The 26,803-nt window shown below is 39.2% G+C and overlaps 1 protein-coding gene across 10 annotated transcripts; it reads left to right on the plus strand.

Annotated features, from left to right (window-relative positions):
- The first annotated feature begins 204 nt into the window (after nt 1-204).
- On the plus strand, nt 205-26,731 carry ablim1a (actin binding LIM protein 1a). 10 transcript variants are annotated; one of them, XM_077729315.1, is made up of 25 exons: nt 3,760-4,315; nt 11,632-11,769; nt 13,623-13,806; nt 13,932-14,041; nt 14,795-14,921; nt 15,401-15,494; nt 16,566-16,653; nt 16,856-16,920; nt 17,984-18,061; nt 18,229-18,387; nt 18,581-18,625; nt 18,797-18,832; nt 18,934-19,063; nt 19,459-19,578; nt 20,244-20,348; nt 20,572-20,619; nt 21,094-21,228; nt 21,855-21,940; nt 22,037-22,160; nt 22,248-22,309; nt 22,430-22,490; nt 22,724-22,731; nt 23,259-23,333; nt 25,166-25,246; nt 25,441-26,731. In XM_077729315.1, the coding sequence occupies exons 1-25, from the start codon at nt 4,081-4,083 to the stop codon at nt 25,552-25,554; spliced, it is 2,508 nt and encodes an 835-aa protein (XP_077585441.1). In that variant the 5' UTR covers nt 3,760-4,080; the 3' UTR covers nt 25,555-26,731. The 10 variants fall into 10 exon arrangements, 2 of the variants coding, with proteins under 2 accessions (XP_077585441.1, XP_077585442.1); XM_077729316.1 differs by lacking the exon at nt 21,094-21,228 and having other exon boundaries at nt 3,762-4,315; nt 25,441-26,726; XR_013328018.1 differs by lacking the exons at nt 3,760-4,315; nt 21,094-21,228; nt 22,724-22,731; nt 23,259-23,333 and adding exons at nt 205-410; nt 17,420-17,464 and having other exon boundaries at nt 19,456-19,578; nt 25,441-26,729.
- The last annotated feature ends 72 nt before the right edge of the window (nt 26,732-26,803 follow it).

Here is a 26,803-nt window from a genome sequence, read left to right on the forward strand (position 1 = left end):
TCCATGCTTTACAGGATGTTAGTCATTTTCAGGCTGATTTGCGGATTAAAATAACAAAAACATGTTTTTTTTATTATTAAAAAGGAAAGAAAGGTGATCTATGAATAAAATATATCCAAATTAGTTTGAATATAGCGAAAAACTTAAGAAACAATAGGATGCTGCCTTTTCCCCGGACACGCCCTACTGCCACCGAACGTGCCATCCTCATCATCCTCATCATCTCATCCGCTAAACAGCAGACCCCGTTGCCCATGCGTGCAAATTATCTAGAAAATGCACGACGAAAAGTTCAAGTCCCGATGAAAAATTGCAGATCGAGCCATGTCCCAGTTCTAACAGAGCCGACCTTGCCTCCTGTTCATCTCTGCAGAGAAAGATAGTCTACCTACCCGGCATGTCTGCAAAAGGTGAGTGAGTGCCTTTTATCACAGAAGCTTTCACATCCGAGGATGCAGAGGTAGAATTTCTATTTATTTTGAGTAAGAGGGAGTATCAAACACGAGTCTGTTTGGGAAGAAACCCATTCTCATCCATCAGGGAGCAATCCACTGACTGTATAAGTAACTGGTCTTACTGTCACCACACTACTGCAAGCTCAAATGTATAACACAATGTAACCTTGTAATCTAATGGCAAAAGATTGATTATAAAATCCTCCTAATTTTCTCTTTACGTGTCATGATATTTTCCAAGGATGCTCAATCACAGCATACTACTTTACTTCCAACAGCTTTAGCAAAAACTGTGATTAATCAATGTTTGTTGTTGGGTGACATCTCTGGCTTGAATCTGTCATATTAATAAAAATTAAATTCTACTAATGGGTTGTGTTACAGTGACTTGCTCTTGTGTGAATGCAGGAATGCAGGTGGTTGAATGGAGCAGATGTGCTTGCACCTCGTTGTGTGAGTCATGGTTAGTATGATGGACTCATAACTGACTAGTAGTGACGAATTGATACTTTTGGGAATCAATATTAAGTCCCTGGGTGTGTACTGATTTTCGTCCAGGAGGCATGTTTTCTTTGCAACTTAATAACTGAGTGACGTGAATAGTGTGCTTTTTTTTGTTCTGTGATTTACTGGTGACCAGTTCTATTTTATATATCTAAATATAGCTTTGATATGCTATTTGCAGGGCCTTTCATGTGTATAAGTGAACGTCTTCCATTTTTGTTGAGTTCTGGAGATCGATAGAGCTCAGGGTCCGCCGCATGATATGACCTGATTAGTCTACTTAAACCACAGGAAGCCAGAAATTATTCATGAACAGCAACCTTGCATAGACTACAAAATGATTTTATATCATCCATGTTGATGAAAAAAATACAAGGAAAGAGATTCTAGATGTTTTTACATGAGTTGATCCAATATTGTGAAAGCTTGCTAAGGTTTTTCGCTCTCGGTATTAGGTGGAAATCTATACTTGGGCTTTCAACCATATTTTGATGGTAAATACAATAACACAAGGGAAGCAAAAAGTCGAGCTTCTAGGGGCGAGCATAAAATTATGGGCCTCTATTTCCCATTATCTGACATTCCTTCAAAAGGCAAGTGTACCAGCCATCACTATACTCTCAGTCTTTGTTTCACTTTCTAGGAATCTCTTGCTATCAATAAGAGGCCATTGGCTTTTACCTTGGCAGTGTTTTCCTTCCATTAGTGACCTGATAAAGTGCAATACTCCCCTGTGGCCCCATTGCTCTATCAGGGTCATCATATGTCTACTGCGCTAATGTATTTCAGACTGTTTTTTCCGTTTATTTTTATAGAATGTATTTAGTTTCCTTCATAAAACCATCCTCATTGAATAATAGTATTTAATTTGACTATTTATCTGTGTACAGATTTATTAATAATGTAAATCTTTCAGATCAGTTCCGTCATAGGATCTTCAACTAAGAAGAAATGTGGCATCCACAATGTGGGCCAATGTTTTTCATTCTATTTTTCTATTTTACCCTCTACTGGTCTGCAGAATGTTGACTTGTCACATTTTATTTCATGTAACATCAACAGTCCTTTGGGCCATGAATTGCAGATATAAAGCACTTTTTTATTGTTAGTGCTACAGTAGGAAGACTTGACAACAAGAGCATTGAATGGAAAACTACATTTGAGATGTTAGAAGGCAAAACAGTACAATTTGCTACCATTCTTCCAATTTCACATTGACAAAATGTAGTAAAAGATTCACTTTTTCCCTCTTAACAGAAGGAAATTATCCATGTTTTCCAGAGAATGACTTCTATCAGATTTAATCTCATAGATTTGTAGCTCAGCCTCTCAATATTGTGATATAATATCCACCAAGAGTTTCCTGGTATACCTGCTTCCAGTACATATTCCTTAAGAAGGGTTGCTGCACACTTTATGCATTGCACTTAATGTTAAGATCAATGATGGATTAAAAAGGAGGCTTTATGTTGCTGTAACACAATCTACCATCTCTTCCATAAGGGACCATTGCAGGGAGTGCCGCACGCATCCCTTTGCATCAGCACTTTTCTCAATTTGCGTGCGTTGCATGAGGGGGCTCGTGAACGCGCGTGTGCAAGTGTCCTGGCAAAAGCGTGAATAAATCATGAGTAGGCAAGGAGTGTACGCCGAGCTGGACGGGGCAGCGTTTGTCTGCGGTTGTCTGTAGTGTGTTTTGAGATGGGGGAGAAGAACACAGGGATGCAAGAACAAGGCTACGACGGGCTGTGCAACTACGCCCAAAAAATCACCTCCTGCTTCGGACTGGATGGTAAGCAAGTTAAAAGGATGCTGTTTTTGCAAGGGAAGCTGTGGATGGTCTCATGTGGGTGTCTTTTGTGTGTTCAGATAGAGATGGTTTTCATTCTGAGCATGCGTGTGGTCCTATGTGGGAATGTGGAACTATGTGTCGTAGCTACATTTGTGCAATGGATGACAGTTGGAGGGCAGTGCCACACTGCAGCAGAGCAGTTTGCTCTGAGCTATAGATGCCCATCAATGTCTTTATTTGTATTCTTCAAAGACTCAGATGCTCATTTCTAAGTTTGGATGTGTTTTTAAAAGTATATTTGATACTATTGAAATGAGTTCATGACAAAGTTGGGTGGCTTAATATTTGTTAAATTGACTTTTTACTTTATTTACTCTTTTTATTAATTCATATGTTCTGTGTAGTTGTTGCATCAGATTCTGGATGAGCAATGTTGATAAACTCTCAGCCGGGCAGGCTTTTATCGGATGGAAGAAAGTTGCCGTTTTAGTTAGCTATTAACTTCAATATATATATATTTTTATGGTCTTGTTTCCCTACTTTGTTATTGTTGTCTCTGAGTGTCAACTGTCTCAGGCACAAGGTCACATGTTGCCTTATGCACTATTTTCAGTAGATGATAAGAAAACCACTGATGAAGTTCCACTATCTCTTCCAAAAGATCATCTTGAAAATGATCTCTTTTGTACGAGTTTCTGACTCTGTTAAGAGTCAATCTGTCATGAAAGTGCTGGATTATCACTTTTCTCCATCCTTATCTTATCTATCTTTCCACAAATTCACCGGCACTTGTTTAACCAACATATAGATCACGGTACTTCTAACGCAACCTCTTGGCATGGGTGCTTTATATGTTCCCCAAAGAGATATAGGGTTGTAGTTTCTGTCAGATGTGTAAGAAGCAAAGCAAACCTGATGTGGGAACTACCTAGCCCCACCCAGAAGATAATCATAGGCTCAACGTCAGCCATAAGCAGCTTAAGGTCCCAGTCTGGTTGGTCTGAAGACACTCATAGACTTCTTTACCAATGTTTCACAAGGCTCTGCTTGCAACAGTGGGTCTTGTCTTACCTGATGTTTTACTTCTTCTGTGCAAGGTGGGAAACGTTTTGCTTTTATCGTAGATATTACCAAAGTGGATTGCGCCGGATTTTATGGCATTGGAGTTCACCCTTGTCTCGGATTTGGACTTGCCTAAGCGCTGCTCTTTCCTCATGTCGAAAGATTGCCTTTTAAAGGGGAAGAAAGCCTGACCCCTGGACACTGGCTGACCTCTACCTGGAGTGCTTCACCTGCCTATGTGGCACGGTTGAGGGGGATCAAAGCGTCATGCCTACTCTACCTAACCTCGACAGCCTGGGAAAGCTATGCAGCTCCAATCACAGCCAAAATATAGACCATGTACGGTTGAAACGTAAGAACTCCATCAAGCGCATGTCCATCATTGAGGATGGCCATGTGGCCGAAGTCCTGTATCTGATCCCTAAGCAATACATGGAACAGCTACCCTACCTCAACCCAAATGACTACTATCTGAGTGAGAAGCTGCATGATTTTGCTTCAGGTAGGATGGGCTTACAAACTAAATGGGATCATTCCACTGAAATAATGTCACACATCCTAAAGTTAATCATCCAGTTTTAATATTGAGTGAAAAACAATAACAGATAACTGGCAATGTCTGTTTTTTTTCTAGATTTCTAGTTTTAAGCTCTCCTGAGGTAGCAATTGAGTTTTTTACTCATGTAACAAATTTTTAATTGTCTGCCAAAATGGGACGCGTCTGTGCACAAAACTATACTGTATTTGACATGTGTCAGTGCAACTGTTGAAAAGCAGGCAGTAAGTTAATCACCTGGAGTTACATAATATGCTCCTACAGCATACGTCAAGAACTGATGCATTTGGCCAGCAAAACATGACCAAACGACATGGTGTCTTACATCAAGATTATAGGAGGGAATGAGTGCAATTTCCAATTTCCAAATTTTCGGAATGCATGCTAAATGGATTAACCTGTGTAACTTGGCATATTGGGATTTTTGGATGCTATGTTGTTGATCAGATGTTGTGTTTGACTTGATTGACGTGGCATCTTAAAACTTCATCAATTTGTAATGCGTCAGTACAAAATGCTTTTACTGCATTGTTACTTTTATAAATTGCTCGCAGTGTACTCAGCCTAAAAGTGGATTTGTGAAATAGTTCTTGTTGACGAGATCCCCACCCAGTAATAATTTGAAAGATTTATTTGCTAGTGATAAATAACCAATGTACAAACCTTTCATCACTTTCACAACCTTCACTGTACAGGATGTTTGCACTACTTCCATCCTTAAATGGCTGTGTATTTTTGTCACTTACTCGTTTGGTGTTATATTTGTCAGTAAGTAAAAATGAAATCATCATTACACAGCAATTTTGATTTTATAGCATGAAAACATTCAGAAAGTCACAGTTCAATGTATGACAAAAGCAGTTGCAGTATACAGGATAGGCAAGTGTTCTCTCATGTGCTCTTAAATGGGATTCAAAAGGCCTACTAAGCATATTAATTCAACGCCCATGTCAGAGGTCAGTGCCATTTGAACTATGAATTTAAACGACCTTTTCACCCTTTCATAGAAAGCACAACCTGGTGAAAGCAATAAGATTATTAACACAAATTGTCATTTATAGCCTAAACCATGCGTTCACAGCACAAAAATAAATGGAATTTTCGCAAAATACACGCATTTGCATTTACATGAATTGAAATCCAAAACATAGCATGTCCTCTTGTTGAGAAATATTATACTACATGAGTAATACTCTTCTGTGCTTTTTAATCTTTTGTTTTCATTTGTAATGTATTTATTCCTATGAAATGTGAAATGATCTGAGGTTACTGGGTGTGTGGTGTTTTAATTAATCTGCTGGGGGGGATTTGGGGTTATGGGTTCAGTTCACATAGAAGCAGCAGCAGCCACCAGATTGCTGCAGTGAGGAGGTGGCTGACACAACAGAGGGACAGAGTGAGGGAGTAGAGAGGGAGGAGTGGGCAGAGGAGGCGGAGGAGAAAAAACAGGGATGTAGCAGCAAAGCAGGCAGTTGGAGGCGAAGCCCTCACTGTAGCAGTGTTTTCAGGAAGAAAGCATCCAGCATCTGCACCTCCCCCTTGCTTTTGCTTGTCTCGCCACTGTACAAGAATCCAGCGGTCCCTATGTCATTGCTGAAGGATACATCAACACGTCTCTTTTGCTGATTTATTTTGGATTCCGATGGTCATGGTCAAAGAAAAAGGTATTGTGTAGTTAGTGGTCTGGGATGAGTATGGCTTTGTGAGCTTGTGGGAACCAATATCTTATAATGTGACTTTTTGAAGGGCAGGTGTTTCTGACAGCTTGTGTTGTTGGTGTGTTTAGTGGCTCTAACTTTGAAGGAACATGTTCCGTTTAAAGAATCGATTGGGTCTACCATTATTAGCACACGATACATGGGATGGACTCGGTAGGCTTAGTTTGGTAGCATCGGGTTTTATGTAAATGTATCTCGAAAGAAAGCATCTGGCATTGTATAAAGAAAGGAGCGTGACACCGTATGGTGAATAATGTGCGTGAAGTGTTTCAGTCAATGAGATACAGCTTCCTATTCAATGCAGATGAAACTATGAAATATAAAAAAAAGTGGACCACATCTAGTGAAGCACATTGCGCAGAGCTCTCGCTTTGCCTCTCCCTCCGATGCTGTCTGCAGCCGTTTCCATGGTAACCATCCAAAAGGTACACTCCATTGTCAGCTGTGGCCTCATTCATAGCACCCTGTTAAAAAAAACAAGGTGGTTCTTCCCACTTACAAGCAAGGTCACTATGCAGAAGATCAAGGACTAAAGCATATATTTATATTTTTATATTGCATGTTTCTGTATACTGTGGTCCAGGGTTTGATGTTATTGTTTGTTAGGAATCTGCTACAACAATAATCTATTATTTATGTTATTTTTTGTTCACTCTTGTCACAACAAATTGATCAGCAGTTTGTGGGAAAAAAATAAAAGATTTTCCCCGATACATTTTAGTTGATTTTATAATCATGTTTAAAGCAAGGTCACATTTAAAAATGATCTTTGATTTAGCATCTGTTATTTTCCTTAAAGACCCTCAAATATTGTCATCCATATGTGCTGTGTAGTAGTAAAACAAGTTGAGTTTGTAGCCTGTGCAGACTGCTTTTTTTTGCTGTGCGTGGGTGTAGTAATGTGATATTTCTGAGCTTCTTTGTCCGGAAAAATATTTCCTCAACAGAAAAAAAAACTTTACTCATTTCTTGACCCACAGAAGTGTGTAGGTTTATTTATCGTAACGACACTCTACAGGCGGAAGGCCGCATCCACGCCTGAAATTGTCGTATTGATATGAGCAAAAGCGGCTACAGATTTGAACTGATGCTTCCCCATTGGAGATCTGTCAAAAGAAGAAGTCTTCTTTTTGGTTTCACCATCTAAATTCAAGAGCATTTTTTCCTTCCAGGTCCACGTTAAATGTTATATTTTAGTAAGTTTTTGTTGGCATTTTTTCATATAGAAAGAAACCAGTCACTATGAAGACCCTCTCTGGCCAGGTGGGCTTTACCTTCAGCTGTTCATAGCTCCCTAACTGAAGTACACTCTATAGTACACTGAGAATGGTGCATTAGTAGCCAGAAATTGCAGTGTGAGCATTTCCTGACTGTGCAGGTGGCTGCCCTGTTTTCAGTACAAGGCAAAAGCCTTAAATAGTTATTAATTTTTCAACGTCATGTGTATTATGAATCAGGGATGCCTTCTTACTCTCATTTGCATGTCATTGTAATACTACCAGGTTGAGATGTAATACATTTCCTGCAATTCTCTCTTCTAAGCTGAAGATTTAAACCAATGTAACGTAACTGACATGAATTAATTGTAGGGCCTTTGTGTCTTATCTTTGAATATGTCTGATGTTTATTCTCTGATAACAGTGCTAATAACCTATTTCTCTGACATGTAGGGAACATGCAACACATCCACACACACACACGCTGTCCCATTGAGACAATGTTTGTATAGATGGCACACTGGTGCAGAAGATACAGATGAGATAAGTGGTAAGCCAGGATGTGAAAGTCACTGACCTAAATGAACAAGGTAAAACAACAAGATAGACATGAGAATATGAAACATTGTGCTCATCAACAAACATCCTCTTTCCTCACCATCTATGCTCTTATAACAGGAAAAAAGATGGTGGCATGTGGACCATCATTCTGTGTTCAAAAGCTAAGAGCTTTTATTATTACCACATAAACAAGCTTAGTGGTTGTGTGGTTTGGGAACCAACTATTGTCTCATTATAGATGGGGCCAATAGTGGAAGTCCCTCCAAATGTTGATCAACAATTGTTGGCTATTTGACAAATAGTAAATGCTTTGCTTTCTGCCAAATCATTATTCAGAACCAACTCCCCAAGGAGTAGTTCAGGGGGTCTGGCGGAGTGTGATAGGGTCCCCCCCATGTGTTTGAAGTGCTTTGTCTTGGGTGCTGGTAGCGGTACAGAGATGATGCCTGGCAGTCATACATATTCATGGCGTTGAGGGTTAAGAGCTCGTTGTTATGGCTGGTGATAAAGAGCCTTGCAGACCCTCCCCCATGGACCCACACGTACATCTGACCTTGCATTGGGATTTAACCGTGTCTTTATAGGTCCTTACAGTCCTGTAAATAAGGCCATTATTGGAGGCACCCACAACTAAGACTAGCCAGACTACAGAAGCCGTAAATATACAGAACGTATACTGGCTATTTTCATTCTAAATACGGTGTCTATACATATAATGTTTACTTTTATGTACAAATTTCCTGCTAATGATGAAGATTTTATCCATTTCATAGCATGCCAGAGCTTGTTTAAAGGTTAACTTTAGTTGTGAAGAGACTCTCAGGGCAAAACATTCCTTTCCCATAACTGAATTTATTTAACATCATGCTGATGCACAGTGTACGTTGAGGAATTTCTATCCCCCTTACTGCTAGAAATCTAATATTCCCAACTCAAGTGGTTCAACTATACAGTATTTGGCTTAAGATCAGACTTGTCAGGAAAAACCAGAAGGGGGTGCAGGAGCATATCTCAGCCAACTATGAGCAGCAGGCCAGGGATCCCCCCAACCCAAATTGATTGCCAACCAATCTCTGAGCACAAGTAGACGGACAACCATTCACACTCATACCTACTTCAAATTTAGACTGTTGAACTGGCATACAATGTTTATTTTTGGGATGTGGGAGGAAACCCGTAGATAACCCACGCAGGCCTGGGGAGAGCATGCAAACTCCACACGATTAAGTAAAAACAACAGTATTTTTTTGCAAGTTGCAAGATTAGACATTGCTGTTTTTCCGCCTTTTAACCCCCTTTAAAAAATACAGTTTATAAATAAGCATGGTCGTTGTGCTTTCTATGCATCTAAGCCACGCCTTCTACACTAGACGTCACACTTTCCTTCATCCTTTGTGTAGATGTCAAACAGAATGCCCTCACAAAATAAGGTCAAGAGCTCGCTGGCCAATAGAGGAGATGAGAAAAGCGGTCACATCTGGAGTCTTATAGTATGGGATGCAACCTCTTTGTCTGATTTTATTACCAACATTGGCATAGTCCTTTGGGGATGTTGTCTGTCTGTGCCCGAAATGCTGTATATTTTACAGTAGCAAAATGAATATTTGATCACACCATTCCTCTCTTCTCTGAAGTCCTTTTTCCCTGCTCTATTAATTCTAGCACGTGGCATTCTGATGAATTTAAAGTTGTACATTCCCACATTATCACTGACAATATCGTCATTTAACAGCAAGGTGTGAGACTAAAGAGTTTCCCTGTTATCCCTTTGTTATTGTCACCATGGCAATGCTCTGCTTTTTTATGAGTGAAGGGTAGAAGGGTTTTAGGGTTGAGGAGAGAAAACCCACCCTTTAGGATTATTCACCAGGCTTCTGCTGATTTTTGTTGTATCAGCACATTGGTTATATGTGTGTGTGTATATATTGTATGTTGAGGCTCATATTAGTCATGTTATCCCTCCATGAAGTGAAACTTGGTTGTACTTTGAACAGGAACAAATTTGTTTCTGTTATGTTTGAGTGAGTTTTACTGTGCTGGATTAGCAGTGTGCAATATTCTTACTTATTTATTGTCTTATATAACACATTCTTGTAAAGCTATGATCACTACGACATCTAAAGGTTGCAATAGAGAAATTATTTGACATCTACCATCGCACATGCCAGCAACTGATTTAATATGCATTTATTTTTCTGGCTGCTGCTGCAAGTTAACCAAGATGTCACTAATGGTCTCAAAAGTTCCATGTCCCAATCTGTTTGTTGCTAAAGCTCTTTGTGTGATTTGAAAATTTAATATGGTTTGCCGTAGCGTGCTTTTGCATAGCGTACCCTTTGCTGAAGCACACAGCAATTTAAAATACCGCAAGCAGGCCGCATTAAAACATAAAAACTCAGCACACACTTTCCAACCCAAAACTCGAGTTTTGATCTTGGAATCTTGCAAAATTAGAAATGTTGGCTTTACTCATGGAAAAATCCTTGTCAACTTTGCAATGATTTTTTCACGTGAAGTAAACACTGCTGAAATTATGTTGTTGCTGAAATTGTGTAGGTTTAAAAAAATCAAAAAGTACAATACCACTGAAGCTGATTTTTATGTTTCTCACAAACAAGTAAAGGATTTAGGGTATTAAACTTATTTTTTTAGTTATTTTTTTTTGCTGTTGTCAGAGACCCAGATGGCCTGTGGTTTTGTTTTGAGGTGCAATGTCACACTCCGAGATGCTGAGACTTCACTGTTTGGTTCATCCAGAGATGACTCATGGCCCTGCTGAGCGTAACTGCATCAGAAAAGCGCTGCCTGCCTCTTAATACCCACGTTCTTCCCTTCCATGTCTTCATCCTCTTTTCCATTTTCTACACAAAGGAAGCGTTGTAGAGCTGAGACACTGTTCCAATAGTTTTAATGGTTTATTTTTTCCACTTGAGGATGACTCAAACACCAATGAAATGTAGCAAAGTCTATTTTACTCCATCATCGCAAAAGTACTGAAAGGTGATCATTTTACACTTTTCTTTGTGCTTTTATAGCTTCATGAGTCATAATAAGAAAAGCCTTTAAATGCATTTAAAGTGGGTGTGCATAAGCGGTATGTACGAGTGAGTGATGGGAAAATTCATGTTGTTGCTGTGATACAATTTCCTTGAAAATGACAACCTTTGACTTAAATCGATCTGATTTTTACAGCAACTCTGCTTAATCTGTCACCGACAATGGCAGCCAATTAGTTAAAGGACACTTGTAGAAACCTGATAATTGGTGTGAGGCCTGGTAATTGGTGTGAGGGAGTCCAGGTGCAGGCGTGCACAGTTATTAATGACGCAGCTCACCCCTTTTCCAGCTGACCTGCCATTTGTATCTCTCCAGGAGGCATATTGTACTATACTCCAGTATTAATCATACATCTACTCTGTGTAAGGTCATATGAAAAGTATGCAAACCCATGTTAACATGCAGTTTTGGTGATGTGAGATAACAACTCAAATGTCTAATGTGACATATAAATAGGTCACATGAATGGCATAAAAAGTTTGGAAATTATAAATGTTGGTTGAAATTTTTATTATCACACAAGACTGGGTTTTGACAAGGGCATGAGTAAATGTGCTGTATTTACAGCATACTTTACATTTGTTAAATGTGTAACAAAGAAGAAGAAAAGGTACAATGAAACTGCAGAAGCTCGCATGGAGCAATCGTGATGAGTCATTGTCATCATCCTGAGACCATTAGTAATGCTAATGTGTCTTTTTCTTTGCAGTGGCTCATGCGCAGGACACGCACAATGACTCCAAAGAGAAGCCCCTGATCCAGTGCTATAAGTGCGGGCAGCCATGCAAGGGCGAGGTGCTTCGAGTGCAGAACAAACATTTCCACCTAAAGTGCTTCACATGTAAAGGTACGATAACCACAAAGCTGAATATGCAAACATACAAATCCTAAAATCTCATGGACTTGCTATATACAGTATGCACATTATACTAAATGGCCTTTTTTAACCCAAAATATTGTGTGCTTTAAATATAGGAGAAGGGAAAGGGGGGGAAACTATGGCATTTCCGCTATTTATTGCTTCAGTTGGCCTTTTTCATGCCATCTTAATTTGCGTTTTCCGAGCTCGCTATCCCATGTATAAAGTACTGATTGGGCACTGAAGTGGACACATGAATTTTGTAGCTTGTGACATGGTATTATTCATGTCACAGAGATGAATGCTGCCAGTTACATAAATCTAAGCCTCACTGCACTCGCTTAGTCTGCATTGAAAATATTTGTCACTGTCACGTTGCAATTGATCTAATTATGTTAAAAAGGACTTGCATTGGCTTTCTTAATAGGGGCATGAAATTGTCCTTCTTTAGTGAGTGCTCTCTTAATTCGAATAAATCACATTTAAACTGTTATAGATTCATATCTATAAGTTTATCAAAGACAGGATTAATCAGAGTTTTATAAATTAATTCACAATGTTTTTGGTTCAAATTGATTCCCCTTTTTTTACCCACTGGATTTTTTTTTGTTATGAACAGTTGGGGTTGGATTGCAAGGTGTTCCAATTTTAACTGAAATTCAAATAGTTTTCACTCTTCTTCAATCTTCACTCCAGTTTAACCTCATGGTTCACGTCTATTAAATATGAATTGCTGGCATGAATATAATAACCAGGCTGGCCTCAACTAACCCAGCCGTCTCTTTCTTAAAGGCTTAAGTCGTCGTAGTGAAACTTTTTGTAGTTAATCCTTGACTTGTGTACTGTTACGGCTATCAACAAGTACCTAGAATAACAAGCTTTAAAAAAACACATGCTCAGATTAGTATCTATTTCCATCCTCAGAAAGTGGATGTACATGCCTTAGTGGCGATGTATATGTTTGTATGCAACTGCAAGAACTTGTCAATTGAAGTAGTAGTCTCATAAATATGATTCATCAAACTATTTTAGCGGTTTACTCAATTTCAAGTATTACATAGTATCCTTCTTAAAATAATATTCTATTTACATTTATTTTTTTAGGGAATAATTTCAGCAAAACACAGTAACAAATCCCCAAGATAACATGATTATATATTTTTGCTGTTGATGCAATAAAGTTTTATTTCCCTACAAACTGGTCACCATTACAAAAAACAGTAAATCACTATTGCAGCGTTGTTCTTCAATCAGTTAGCTTACAAGTTAATCTTGTCATCCCTGAGCTCTAATGCAATTAAATCTTAGCCTTTCCCTTTCGTGCTCCCATTCATCCACATGCTTTAGCTTATTGCATAACAATGATTAAACCACGTTATCTCAAAAAATCTAAATATTTTGTCCTGTTCCTGTGATATTTCCAAATCTCTTTTAAATGACATATCATATTCTTAAATGCTGGAATTATAAGTGACAAAATCGTGTTTAAAAAAAAAAAAAAATGTATATATATATATATATATATTTAATGCACATACATATATTTCACCAGCATCTCTTATCTTGTTTGTGTGAACGACAAAGTCAAAAATAAATGGAACTAACAACATATTGTTTCCTAAAATGAACAATTGTACAATTGTTGCAATAGGCAATCAACACTGAAATGATTACGCCTTGTAGTACAAATTTTGTAATTCAAGATAATTAATAGCATGGTGTGTTTGGAATTAAATATTTCCTAAATATTTTTCCAGCAGCAGTAATCCAATCTTGAACCACTCAGTCTCGACAAAGCACTCTGAATTGTTGTATCTTGCCTATGTGTGTCCCCCGTCCAGCGTGCGGATGTGACCTGGCCAAGGGGGGTTTCTTTATGAAGAATGGCGATTATCTCTGCACTGTGGACTACCAGCGCATGCACGGTACCCGATGCAATGGATGCGGGGACTTTGTGGAGGGGGAAGTGGTCACAGCACTGGGCAAGACCTATCACCCTGCCTGCTTTGTTTGCACCATCTGCAAGTAAGTTGGAAATGTATTATCCAAATCATAATGATAAACAGGTTAATTTTATAATGTCAACATTTGCGATAACATTCATCGCAGGGTGTCAGCTTACTTCATATTGATTATTATCTGCCTCCCAGACGGCCGTTCCCTGCTGGAGACAGGGTGACCTTTAACGGGAAGGACTGTCTGTGTCAGTACTGTGTTGAGCCCATGTCTCCTGGACCAAAAGACATCCTGGGTGCTAGTAGTAAGTCATTTTTTCAAGGTTAATGCATGCAAAGTTAGCATATGTTTTGCTTCAAAAGAGACTGGGGAGAAGATGCAAAAATCCACACAGTAGGGACACACCTGGAATCGAATCTGTGACCTCAGTACTGGGTGGCGGACGTACTAAACACTTGACCACTAGACTGTAATCAATGAAGGAAAAAAAATGACTTTCACTCATGGATTTGGTTCACTCATCAAAAACTTGCTTTCTAAACTAGGTTGGCAAAGTCTTCCCAGTAGAAAAGGAACTTTTGCCATGCCCTCTAAATATATGTTCTCTCCTCTTCTCCTCCTACCATTGCTCTCACCCTCAGCGGTCTCTCCGCTGGCATTTGAAGAGCTTTCAGACAAGGTCACCTATAAATAAGAGATGCTTATTTTCCTCACGTAATCATCACAAGCCCGTCATGCCGTCCGTCCTCATGTGGCCTTTGCCTCACGCTCATCCTCTATTTATTGAATAAGTGATGATGGGAGTTTATCATTCAGTTCGCAAAACAACCTCTCCTACTGTTCAGAGACGTCCTCCTGTTTCAGTATGGATGGACTTCTCAAAGCAATAATTAAAGCGATTTCATGATGGAAAGAGGCAGCTGTCAGGATTCCTTGCTTCGTGTCTCAGATCTTTCTTGTATTATTGCTGGTCAAGCTCATCATCTTAATTCATTTAAGTGACAAGTGTGTGTTTTCGTCAATGTTCACTAAGCCAGTGCATCTTTTATTTCTTTAGATTGTGCAGGATGCGGACGAGATATTAAGAACGGACAAGCTCTTCTGGCTTTGGAAAAGCAGTGGCATCTTGGCTGCTTCAAGTGTAAGGCCTGCGGTAAAGTACTAACTGGAGAGTACATAAGCAAGTAAGAGAATTTAGCCCCATTTCTAAGATGTACATTAGTTCAATTTGTATGGGGGTTTTTATGATCTCCACTAAAATAACTGATTTGTAGCTTACAATTGAAAAATAAATCAAACAGAGGGAAAAAAAAGCCTTTTGCAGAGAAGAATAACAATAACATAGGATATCCTTTGTTGCTAATAGTGGGGTTTGAGCCTTTGACTCTATCGTTTGTCGAACTTCCAAAGCAAAATAATCTTAAATCTATTCGTCATCTTGACAAATGTTAAAGTTGCAATATGTATGATTATTAGGAATTATATGACAATAGCAATTGTGATTATAGTAAGTCATCTCAACTGTAGGTGTCATACTGTTCCATACAATAGCAAAATGAACTGAATTGAACTGTTTTGGAGAAACCGGGCTTGATATTTATTTATATTTGAGTATTTTTAGCAACTGCATTCTTGATGTTCAACACTGACTTCCTCCATTTAGGGATGGTGCACCGTACTGTGAGAAGGACTACCAGATTCATTTTGGAGTGCAATGTGAGGCATGCCATCAGTTCATCACAGGCAAAGTACTTGAGGTAAGCGACAAGGCTGTTAGTATTAGAACATAAGTACACTAACACTTTGGAAATATGGTCCAGCTAAAGTTGCTTTTGCTTTTTTTTTTGGTTTGAAAATATGGATTTATGTAACGTTCAGTTAATATCTAAACTCAGTTGGCCGTAAATGTAGTCGGGTAATCTCTGTTGTAATCTCTTCAACACAGAGCCAAACAGTCTCTTGACATGAAACTGTTCCTGTAAAAGATTAATTCTGGGGAGATTTTCATCTTTTTTTGTATTTAAATGCTCGTGCACTTTAGTTTGTTTTGCCGTCATTTGCATAAATATTACATAAAATGGCCAAAGTGATGTTTACCTCCAAACCTTTTGCATAAGTGCCCTTTCTAACTCTATCTGAAAGAACTTCAATTATAAATATAGTGTTTTTATCTGCAAATATAGTCAAGATTTAAGAGCTATAGCCCCAACAAGATTGACCGGATTATGACCAATCAAAAAGTGAATCATTTATTGGTATGAAATGTCACTGCTTGCCAGTCAAGTTTACAGTAATCCAGTATTAAGGCTGGACTATATGTGAATAGGAAAATGATCTCTGCATCTCACTCCTGAGCCCCTGCCAAAGCAACAGTGCTGCTAAAGTGATGCAAGGCTTGCCTGACAGTTTGATCTGAGACCCAAATGACAAATTAATGCCAAGGTTAATGTTATTTCTTAAAAAAAAAACTGATAATTAGACCACCACTGCATAAGTTTCTATCTCAAATGCCTAAAATGTAGATTTCTCACGTTGTCAATGCCAGTCATCCAAGTTTATGCTCAGGTGCATTAACAAAAAAAGTAGTTTTGTTCGAGGTTAAAGGAAACAACCAATTACTTTCTGTTATTTCACATTTTTCTAAAAGACAATGTGACTGAGATGTTATTAGCCCTCTCGCTGAAGGTTTTAACAGGCTTTGGAATTTTGAGCAAGTAGGAATAGCTGAGTGAAGTGAGATTATATTAGGTTTATTTCCTGCCTCATTGATGTCATTGATCCATCCATTTCTCCAAGGTCAGGTCTTTTCTCTGTATGGTGTTTTACAGGCGGGGGATAAGCATTACCATCCCAGCTGTGCGAGATGCAGCAGGTGCAACCAGATGTTTACAGAAGGAGAAGAAATGTATCTGCAAGGTGAATCCCTATTCTGATAGATTAATGCCGGAAATAATTGGCGTCAACAACTGTTATTTAGCTCATGCCAATCCCTTTTCCAATGGGATGCAAAGCGAGACTGTCTAATTGACATTCCTCTCCCATTAAGAAAAATGTCTGACTGTACAGGAATGATTTACAATGCAAACTGGGGAAATAAACTTACGTGGTGTGTGTTTAGGGTCAACAGTATGGCATCCTGGCTGCAAGAACACAACCAGAACAGAGGAGAGACACAGGGAGAGGGTAGGAATGTTTCATTATCCTTGACTTTAACCTGAATGAGAGCATTTTCTGTTGATAACAATTTGTGGAAATTTGCTCAAAAGAAATTGTTGCCGAGTGTGATATTTCTCAAGGCAAAGTTTCTTCTGCTCATTGAATGCGCAAGTGTAGCTAACATTTTGCTTATTAAGTGTATACTACAGGGCTTCGCAAGGGGTAAAAATGTGCCGTCAAATTTAAGGTAATTCATTGGCTGCCATTGACAACGAATGAAATCCAATCCATTGAACTCTAAAAATCCAAACCACCCAGTTTAAATGGATTGGACGCCATTTGCCATCAAAGGCATGTCAGCCATCCCAGTTTGAAGAAATCTGACCACTATACCTGACAGAACAATAGTCACATTTATCGGGCTTTCACTAATTTTACCATCGGTTATTTGCGAGCATTTGCATCCGACTGGAGAGGTACAAACCCTGCGTGATGTCCTGTGAACCCCTTCTCCCTTCCTCCACAGCTACTGCCTCCGTCCCTCATTTTTCTTCAAAAAACAGAAAGGCAGGTACTGTATTCGCTATGAGCTGTGAGGCGGTATCATTGTGTGCCACCATATGCAGTATACAGGCCAGTGAATGCTGCCATCTGTTGGACACAGCTTGCAGTGCCTTATTCGTGATTCCACATGAAGTCATTCAGCATAACGACTAATTTGTTTTCCTAAAAAAAAATCTCCATTTACCCATTAAGTTAAAAGCTCATTCAATTCGACTACATTCAAGATTGCTGCTGTCATCCAAATAGCTCATTTTTTCATACACAGGCCAAGCTATGCAAGGGCACCCTCATTCATTTTTGCACATTTGCAAATGAATGACCTCATTGAAAAGATTTGAAATGACTGCATAATTCTTGGAACGTAAATATACAAGGGTTGTAAATCTCCGCCATCACTCATGCTCATAAAAGCCAAATAATACCATTGGGTTTGGGTTAATATGCAATTGGTGAGGTGGAGACAAACTGGCTGTCCAAGCGAGATTCTATGACCAAATACCACATATGTATGTTTTCCCCTGTGTAGCCTACGAGGTCGTCATCTGAGAGTATTGGTTCCAGACCTGGTTCAAGCATACCTGGCTCACCGGGTCACACAATCTATGTAAGATTAATCCCAAATGTCCCAATAACTGTGTCTCCGGTTTCCCTCTCTCTGAGTAAGAAAAGAGCCCTTCCCTTCTTACCTTTGTGTTCTTTTTCCAAGATGAGAAAGGTTTAAGTATCTCTTTGCTCATGTCTGTCTTTGCATGTTTGTGTTTGTTTCCTTAGGCAAAAGTAGACAATGAAATTCTTGATTACAGAGACCTAGCTGCCATTCCAAAAGTCAAAGCCATTTATGATATCGAGCGCCCTGACCTTATTACCTATGAACCCATGTACACCACCTCTTTGGAGGAGAGCGAGGAGAGACGAGAAAGTGTAGGAGAGGTAAAACAGACCGCATGCTCCTCCTCTCGCATGCACGGCATCCTTGTCGTCATGTTTGAACGGCAAGGATGCGATCCCTTAACTGATCCTCTGTCTATATAGTCATCAAATGTACAATACTGCTTATAGTTTTTTTTTAAAGATTAGGGCTGCAACGTCCACAGATAATAACAAACTTCAATGCCCTTTGTAGCTCCTCAATGCCAGGAGGGAGCGGTCACCCATGCCTGATGAAAAGGTGAGTTACATCAGCATCTTAGAAATTTGAAAATATATGTAGCAGTGGAAGATATCATCATAAAGTATGTTTTTATTATTTCATTCATTAGAACAAAATATATAATTTGTGCATCAATAGGTTCAAATGTGAAATAAAGCTTATTTTAATTATGCTTTTTGATATTTTCAGTCTTTCCGAACCATGTCGCCAACCTTATCAAATGAGGTAAGCTTTGTCGATGTGTTATCTGTAAAAAGTACAGTTTACATTGTAACTTTATCATTGTAATTAGTATTTGGTCTAATATGTAAATGTGTGTGTGTCAGGGATGTTATGACAAAAGGGAACGCATTCTTCAGAGGTCCACCAGTCAGGGCTCCTTAGGCTCCCCTGTTTATAATCGCCATGGTTACACACCCACTCTGTCGAGATCCCCTCAGCACTTTCACAGACCAGGTGAGTTTTTATGGAATGGTCTTGCAATCACATTTAATCAAATTTAACTATTATCCTAATATACTAGGCTTTTAGTTCCTTATTTTTTAAATTGTTTTACCATTCAAATTAAACTTCACAAAAATTGACTGATTGGTTGTTATGCATTTTTTGACTGAACTGAATCAAAGAAATAATTACCAGATCCCATTAACAACCAAACAGACAATTTGTCTCATGAGCATCACCCTTCACAGTTTTGACTGCTAATGAATTGCAGCTTGTTTTCACCTCTGATTTAATTTCTTGGCGTGTTTCAATTTTCAATGCCTGCAAATCTTCCTTCCTTTTTTTGATTTCCCCTCACTTCCTCAATGTTGTCAACTGCTGTGGTCGAACTCCCTTCCTCCCAGCAGAAGCTTTGACAGGCATGCAGAAACTCTGCTCCTCCCTGTGCAGTAACAGTGTGGGCTCCAGAAATAGTGACTCCCGCCCCTCCTCCCCTTTTAGACACCACTTCCTCCCCCATAGCCAAGGTAAGCCTCCCCACATCCACCATGCCACTATATCTTCGCCCTCCCCCTAAGAAGCACATCACCATCACACCCTGAGTGGGATGCAACCTCATGATGGTCTCATCTGTCATTTTTGGATACCTCACCTTTCCTCATCACACAACTCTGTCATCATTAAATGACACTGGCACTACTTTAGGTTCAACAAAATTACAAGCCATAGTTCCATGCCACTGGGAAATGTACTCAACCAGTGGTATCAAAAATTCGGCCCACCAGTGGGACCGGATTATTCCCGCTTTGCATCTCATTCATACCATACATACAGAATAAAATCCTTGTTTGTGATATCAAGTGTATGCGATACTGCACTTTGCTCAATTCCCTATCCAAAGTCACATTCCTGCATTCGTCTTCTACCGTCAAAATGGTGCCTTTAATGGCAGCTAATGAGTTAATAAGGAACCTTAAAATGCTTGTTCTTGTTGTGAAAGTGTACAGTGTTGCTGGAAATGATTAAAAACAACAAGCAAATAGTCATGTTCTTCGTCATGTAATTCTCTTCATGACTATCCACTCACCTGAGTAAAACATACCTCTCAAGTCCTTACGTGCTACCCCATACACACCGCGGTACCCCTTAAGGATCCCTGTTTACATTCCTTTCTTGCTTCTTCTCACTGGAGGCACTGACCCACCAAGCGGCCGGAGCTCCCCTCTCCCGATACGGCCCGAGAGCCGGCCGGGCACGCCGCCTCTCTGTCTGACCCCTAAACATTTTCACCTGCCAGGTAGGAGTCGGAGCACACGTTGTCACTGTTTTCCCGTCCCCTAATTTCCTTCTTTTGCTATCTCTTTTTCTCACAAGCCTGTTAAGTTTGCTTTTTTTAACCTTTTATTTCACATGTGAAGAGAAATAAGAATTAGTCATGGAAAAATGATGTTTTACAATAATATTATAATTCATTTTGTATAATGGTAGTTATATAATTCTCTGTATTTGACCAATTCCAGATCAGGGAAGTAACATCTATAGGAAACCACCCATCTACAAACAATACGGTAGATTTTCTTCTATTTATAGCTTATTTTCTCATCTGAATTGTGACTGACCATTGATGTTAGTGTGTTTGTGATGAGTTCAAATTATCAATGTTCTGTGTTGAAAATGTTTTATTCAACCTATAGTCACTTTTGTCACTACAACGTATGTGTTTGAAGTCTGCCTCTGATCAACTTTTGTCTCACCAGCAGCATTTAATGAATATTTAGTATACTACTGTCTACATATGCCACATTTTTTGCTTTAAACACAGCTCAGTAAACACCTGGTGAGGAAAATCCCTCCCAGTGGAAAAAACAATTCTCTCCTCTAACCTATCCACAATATAAAGTCTACTGCTTTCTATTCATTGACTTGGAAGAAATAATTTGCTTTGTGTAAGGCGCACACGGCTCCTATGTGGAAGCTATATGTGGTTGAAGCCGTGACAAACGCTGATAGATCAGTTGCCATGGTTACCAACCTATATACAGCTGCCATAGCACGTCAAAGCAAGTCGGCTGATGACATCATCAGATCTGCCACCTTCCCTGCCGCTCGTGGTCCCTCACCAGATGACTTCTCACAGAGCCAGGGCGATTGTTGTCCCTCCTCTAATGCCGTATTAGGTACAGTAGGCTCCTAATGGGCATGCTTGCACGGCAGCCATGTCGTGGCAAACCTCACCTAACTAATCCTTCTTTTCCCCTCGGAGCCGCTCAAAATCCTCAATTGCATCCCTGCTTGCACTCACACCAGAATTCTGGTTTCTGGCTTATGCCAGGACGCTTTATATTTGTTTTGCCCCCTACATTTTGTTGCCTTGAGGTAGCATTACTATGACTTTCTGTTCCGGCGTTCTTCGTTGCAATAGATGTACGCAATTAAAACCACAAATGACATAGACAGAGATAACTGAGACTGACTTCAAACCGACATGTCCATGTGTCCTACATCTGTGCTGTTCTGTGTATTAGACATGCAGTAAATCCAGGGGGGACATGATTGAAGCCACCAAATCACATCATGTCAGCGTAACAAAAAACTACAAAAACTCCACAGTTTGTCTGTCTTGTCAATTCTGTCTCACATTTGTGTTTCTTTTTATACCCTGTGCATTGTCCACTTCTTATTTGTTATAACAGTTGCATTGGTATCCATCCAAATGAGTGTGCTTCTTGATTTTTTTAAAGCAGAATGTGCATTTATTTTAATGTACTAAATCTCTCGGGCGGCTGTATTTTGGATACCGAAGGCACAGAGGGAAGAAGACGATCCAGAGAGGAAGAGGAGGAAGATGCCTTAAAAAGAAAGCAGCTTCAGGAAGAACATCTCAACAAGGTCAGGGGCCAATAGACTCTAAAAATGAGACATATTCAGTGCATTCACAATGATTCTGTCTGGAATGGCACTTGACGAAAATGCTTGTGTATATAGATTCAGTCTGGTTTGGGAAAACTCATTCTCAGGGAGGAAATGGAAAAGGAGCAGCATAGGGAACGCCATTCAAGGAGTGCCTCTGCCCAACGCTATGACAGCAAGCAGGATAACGGTGATGCAGGTACTACTAAACAGATGAATCTTGACATAATATTGAAATAGACGATAAGTTGATGTGATTCAACACATAAGGTTTTGTTTCTTTCAGATTCAACTTCTCCAACTAAAACAAACTCTTTGCCTGGGTATGGGAGGAATGGTTTACACCGGGTGAGAGCGCTATGATACACACTTGTTTTTATCCTTTAGAAGTTTATTAGTAGTAAACATCCAATGGGTTTGTGACAGCAAATATTAAGCTGAATGAAGCTATTGTTTTCCACTTTGCAGCCCCAGTCAACCGATTTTATACAGTACAACAGCTATGGCGACATGTGTGGCGGAGGCAGGGGTAAGCACGGCCACCAAAACACATTGAACAAGACTTTTACAATAGCTTTTCCAGTATAGTATTCAGAAATGGGCTTGCTTGGCGTACATGCATTTTGAAAAAATCAATTTGATGGTTCCCACGAAATGTGTCATAGGGACAAGACTGTTCTAGATAGGTAGCCTGACAGGAGCTGTGACAGCCAAAAAACCATTAACTGTGAGTCTCATTTTCTGTCCCATTTTGTCCTGCAGAGTTTCAGGTATGTCCCCCCCTCTCCCCCCATCTGCTTTTTCACATGGCATGCTTTTTCACCTCACTCACTCAAAACTTTCTTGCACTAGGCATCTTGCCCTGAATGCACACGCGGTTCACTCGTTCTCACATGCTTGCATTATGGTTGCACTTGTTGCTGTATGTCACCTAGTCGTCACATACAGGCAGTGCAAGTGTTTTAAAATGCACTGGCCAGTAGTTGAGCAACTGTATTTAATGTGCAAAGTGCAAGCTTCCACCTCATGTGTTGTTTTTTTGTCTGTATATGTACGACAAGACCCAAAGTAATTGTTGGATTTCAAAAATGAATATTTCAAAATTCACTCCAAGGCGCATAAACATACAACTGAACAACCGCCCATCTTGAATACTAGGATCCTGTGCAGTAGTCAAGCTCCTTGCTCCATCCATTGAAAAGTTTGCTCACTGTCCATAAAACAACAGCATACTCATGCCATTTAACCCTACAGTCGCGTCCTACTTTATTATATTTGTGTATGTTCTATTCTTTAGCACATTAAGGATGGCCGTGCAGCACTTGCAAGGATGGACAGGGGAGTATCTATGCCTAATATGTTGGAGCCCAAAGCAAGTATTTTCTTTTTTTGTACTGATGGCAACAATGTGAACTACACTGTATGGACAAAAGTATTGAGACACGCCAGCTTGTCCATTGCCTAGTCTATCAGGGTTTGGAGTTGACGCATTGTTTTAATCTATACCTTATGTTTGCCTGAAATGACAAACAAAGCAAAACCCGTTTACTTACGGGCTTGCGTTAATTTTTGCCATCACATTTCCAGGATGCATAGTCAATATATTATTTGATGTAGCTGAGTAACAAGACTACTTTTGAAAAAGGAACTTTTTTGTTGAAGATTTTAAGGTACCGACTTCTCTAATGCTGTAGGAAACTGAAGAAAAAAACAGCCTGAAATTAGATTTATCCATACTTATTTGATTTTTGTCTTCAAATTGAGGTGCCAAAATGTTCACTGGAAAAATAGAACATAATTTCCGTAAAGAGGTATGTAGTAGAATAGCTCATATTTTTCAGTTATCAGTAGTTTTATTGATTTATCTTGCATGGGGGATTTTAAAACATTTCCAATTCAAATTCCATAGTTAAGTAAAAGAGTATACTTTATTCTGTACCAGCCAGACACTCTTTAAGCTCTAAAATGTTCTTTTGGGTCAATTTATTCCTCCCGATTGCTCAGTACACACAGACGTTTTGTGCAGTTCTAAGCTTTAATGGCTAGAGGTCCTAATACTTCTGTTCATATATTGTACGTTATAACGTATACAGCTAACCTACACTAACAATATGATAATTGATCATCTTAAAAATTAAATGCGATGATGTTCAGTGCCCGTCAGTAAGCAAACAATGGAAGTTATTTCTGTATATTTTAACACTCAATTTGGAGAATTTTCAGATTGATCACGCTGCTTTATTAGCTTTAGTCCCACTAGTGTGTAGCATGCCGGCTTCTTTCATGTTCATCTGCACATAGCTTTGAAATCGGGTGGTTGGATACTGTATGTGCCATACAGTGGAGAATCCAACACCTATAATCCCATTTAAAGCACTCATACTACTATTTGCCGTAGAGTCAAATGTATACGAGTTGTGTCAGAAAAGCTCCACTGAAACGGAATAAATTGACAAAGACTGAACTCAGTGATGGAAGGGAGCTGATTGGTTAATTTAATGGAATTAAATCCTCAACAGTAGATTATATAAAATGGGAAAAAAAAACATTCAAGGATGCCATGCAAGGCAAGGTACAATAATAAACAAACAAAAATCCAAAACCATAACAAACACCATGACAAAGCTGATGTCACAGTTATTCACTCCAATATGATTACATTGAAGACCATTATTAACAATATTTTGAAATACCAGTCCTGGAACTTTTCTGACGTACCTTGCAAAATATTTTTACACTTATGTGGTTATGAGCTGAGCTCAAAGAATTAAAACAAATGCAAACACGTTGCTTATCAAACACATCAACCCATATTATTACATTTTCCAGGTACTATTTCAGTTTTTCTGTGATCAAAATAATGTAATGTATTTACTCTGCTGCTCTTTTTTTTCCCGCATTTGTTTTAAATAGGTTTGTATTATACATTGATCTCAAAATAGTAGTCATCCCTTACTGTCTCCACCCATTCTTTCAATTGCACGTTAGCGTTTGCACAACATGACACCGAGCCAGCATTTTGCCTCAAGACCAACTTTCACTGTCAGTCAGCCACTGTTCACATACCCTTTCTCCTGCCCAGTTCCTCCTCTGTCACAGTGACAAACACATTTACACACAATTATCTTTCTCAGATAAAGATGTTCTTGCTTAAGCAACTTGTTTGCGTGACCCCCATGGACTGACGAGTGTCTCCCTCTCAAGGTATATCCCTATGAGATGCTCATGATAACCAGTAGAGGGAGAGCAAAACTGCCCAGAGATGTGGACAGAACCCGTCTGGAGGTATCAGCTTCTTGCACGACGCCATTAATGCTAAGATTTCTTGAACTTTGTGTAAAAGCATGTTACACAAATGGAATAATTGCAAGAATGTGCAGTATTCATTGCTTCTCATCATTTTTGCAGAGATCATTTTTAACGGCTGTGGTGTTAACCCCCCAACTCCCCTCCTTTGTTGTCTCCACCTTTTTTTTTAGCGCCACTTAGCACCTGAAATGTTCTTTGACATCTTTGGAATGGAGATCCAGGAGTTTGACAGGCTTCCCCTGTGGAAACGCAACGACATGAAAAAGAAGGCCAAGCTTTTCTAATGCTGGCAGCAGCAGCATGCGGACTCATGTACATTTCAAACAGACCGTTTACAGAAACTATCGTCTAGACTAGGCTTTGTTTTTCTATTCTCTGACATCAACTATTTTTTTTGCTCCGACACTTCCTAAAGACTGTGAGCTGAATGGTGGGACGCATTAGATTGCAATGGGGAGGAATCAATTTCACGTTCAAAAAATGACAAAGAATGAATGAAGAATTGGCTTATGGTGTTTGTACAGACAGCGCTTCTTCGTTCTTGCTTTGCTTCCTTCCTTTGTACGCTCGTCGCTTTCTGCTATTTGTTGCTGTTGATGCCTGTGGACAATTGTAAGTGCGGTAGAACCTTATGATGCCACAGAATGTCCACGCTTGTAGCTTGAACATACGTCTGCTTTCCTTTGCTTGGACTGGAAAATATTTGGTCCAAAGTTTGCAACAATTGGCTCAGTGAGTCTTCGAATAACAGTGTTAAGTTCAAAGAAAACATAAGGAAAGTGGAATGATTTAAGCATCTATCCTAAGCCTTTATCCTTGAACCCTGTTCTCATTCAAGGAGGCTTCAAGAGAAAATCATCCCACTCAGGCTCTCTTAAACATGTCCAGACACTCACTTTTGACATGTATTAGAAAGTAAAAATCTTCCTATATTTTATTGCCATAGCCAATATTCAATAAATATCAAGTAGACAATACACCCTAAATAAAGAAGCCAGTGTCCGGAAGTGTTGTTTAATGAAGGAGAACCCACCCTGCCGATTGTTGTGTTGAAAACAAAGCCAATAAATCTTAAAATCACCATAAAGTATAAAATCCAAAGCTATACCAAAGCTACTCAATGCCTTGTTTGTGTTGGCTGTTGTGTTTCTCCATCAAGCACACACTGTCAGAGGATATTAGTTAAGTCTTTATACCCAAACACAGTTAGTTATTCAATTCTGGGATTTATTGAAAAATAATCAAATGTCACCAATGATGAATTAGTTTTAAATATTAAATGCAGGACAATGAGTCAGACAACAATTTAAGGGGTAATGCTGATCAAACACAGTAATTTGCAGTTTCAAGTCTTCTGAAAAAAAAGCATTACACAATATAAAAAAGGTAAATAGTGTCGGTATGTAAGGAAATAATCTGTTAATGGTTTAAAGTATAATAGGACCGAAGATTATCTTCACTAAATTAAACACAACATGGTTATAGACACCACAAAGTATCACAGAAATTCATTAGAGTATACAGGGAACACTG

This window comes from Stigmatopora nigra, chromosome 12 (assembly GCF_051989575.1).
Source record: "Stigmatopora nigra isolate UIUO_SnigA chromosome 12, RoL_Snig_1.1, whole genome shotgun sequence".
Taxonomy (NCBI): domain Eukaryota; kingdom Metazoa; phylum Chordata; class Actinopteri; order Syngnathiformes; family Syngnathidae; genus Stigmatopora; species Stigmatopora nigra.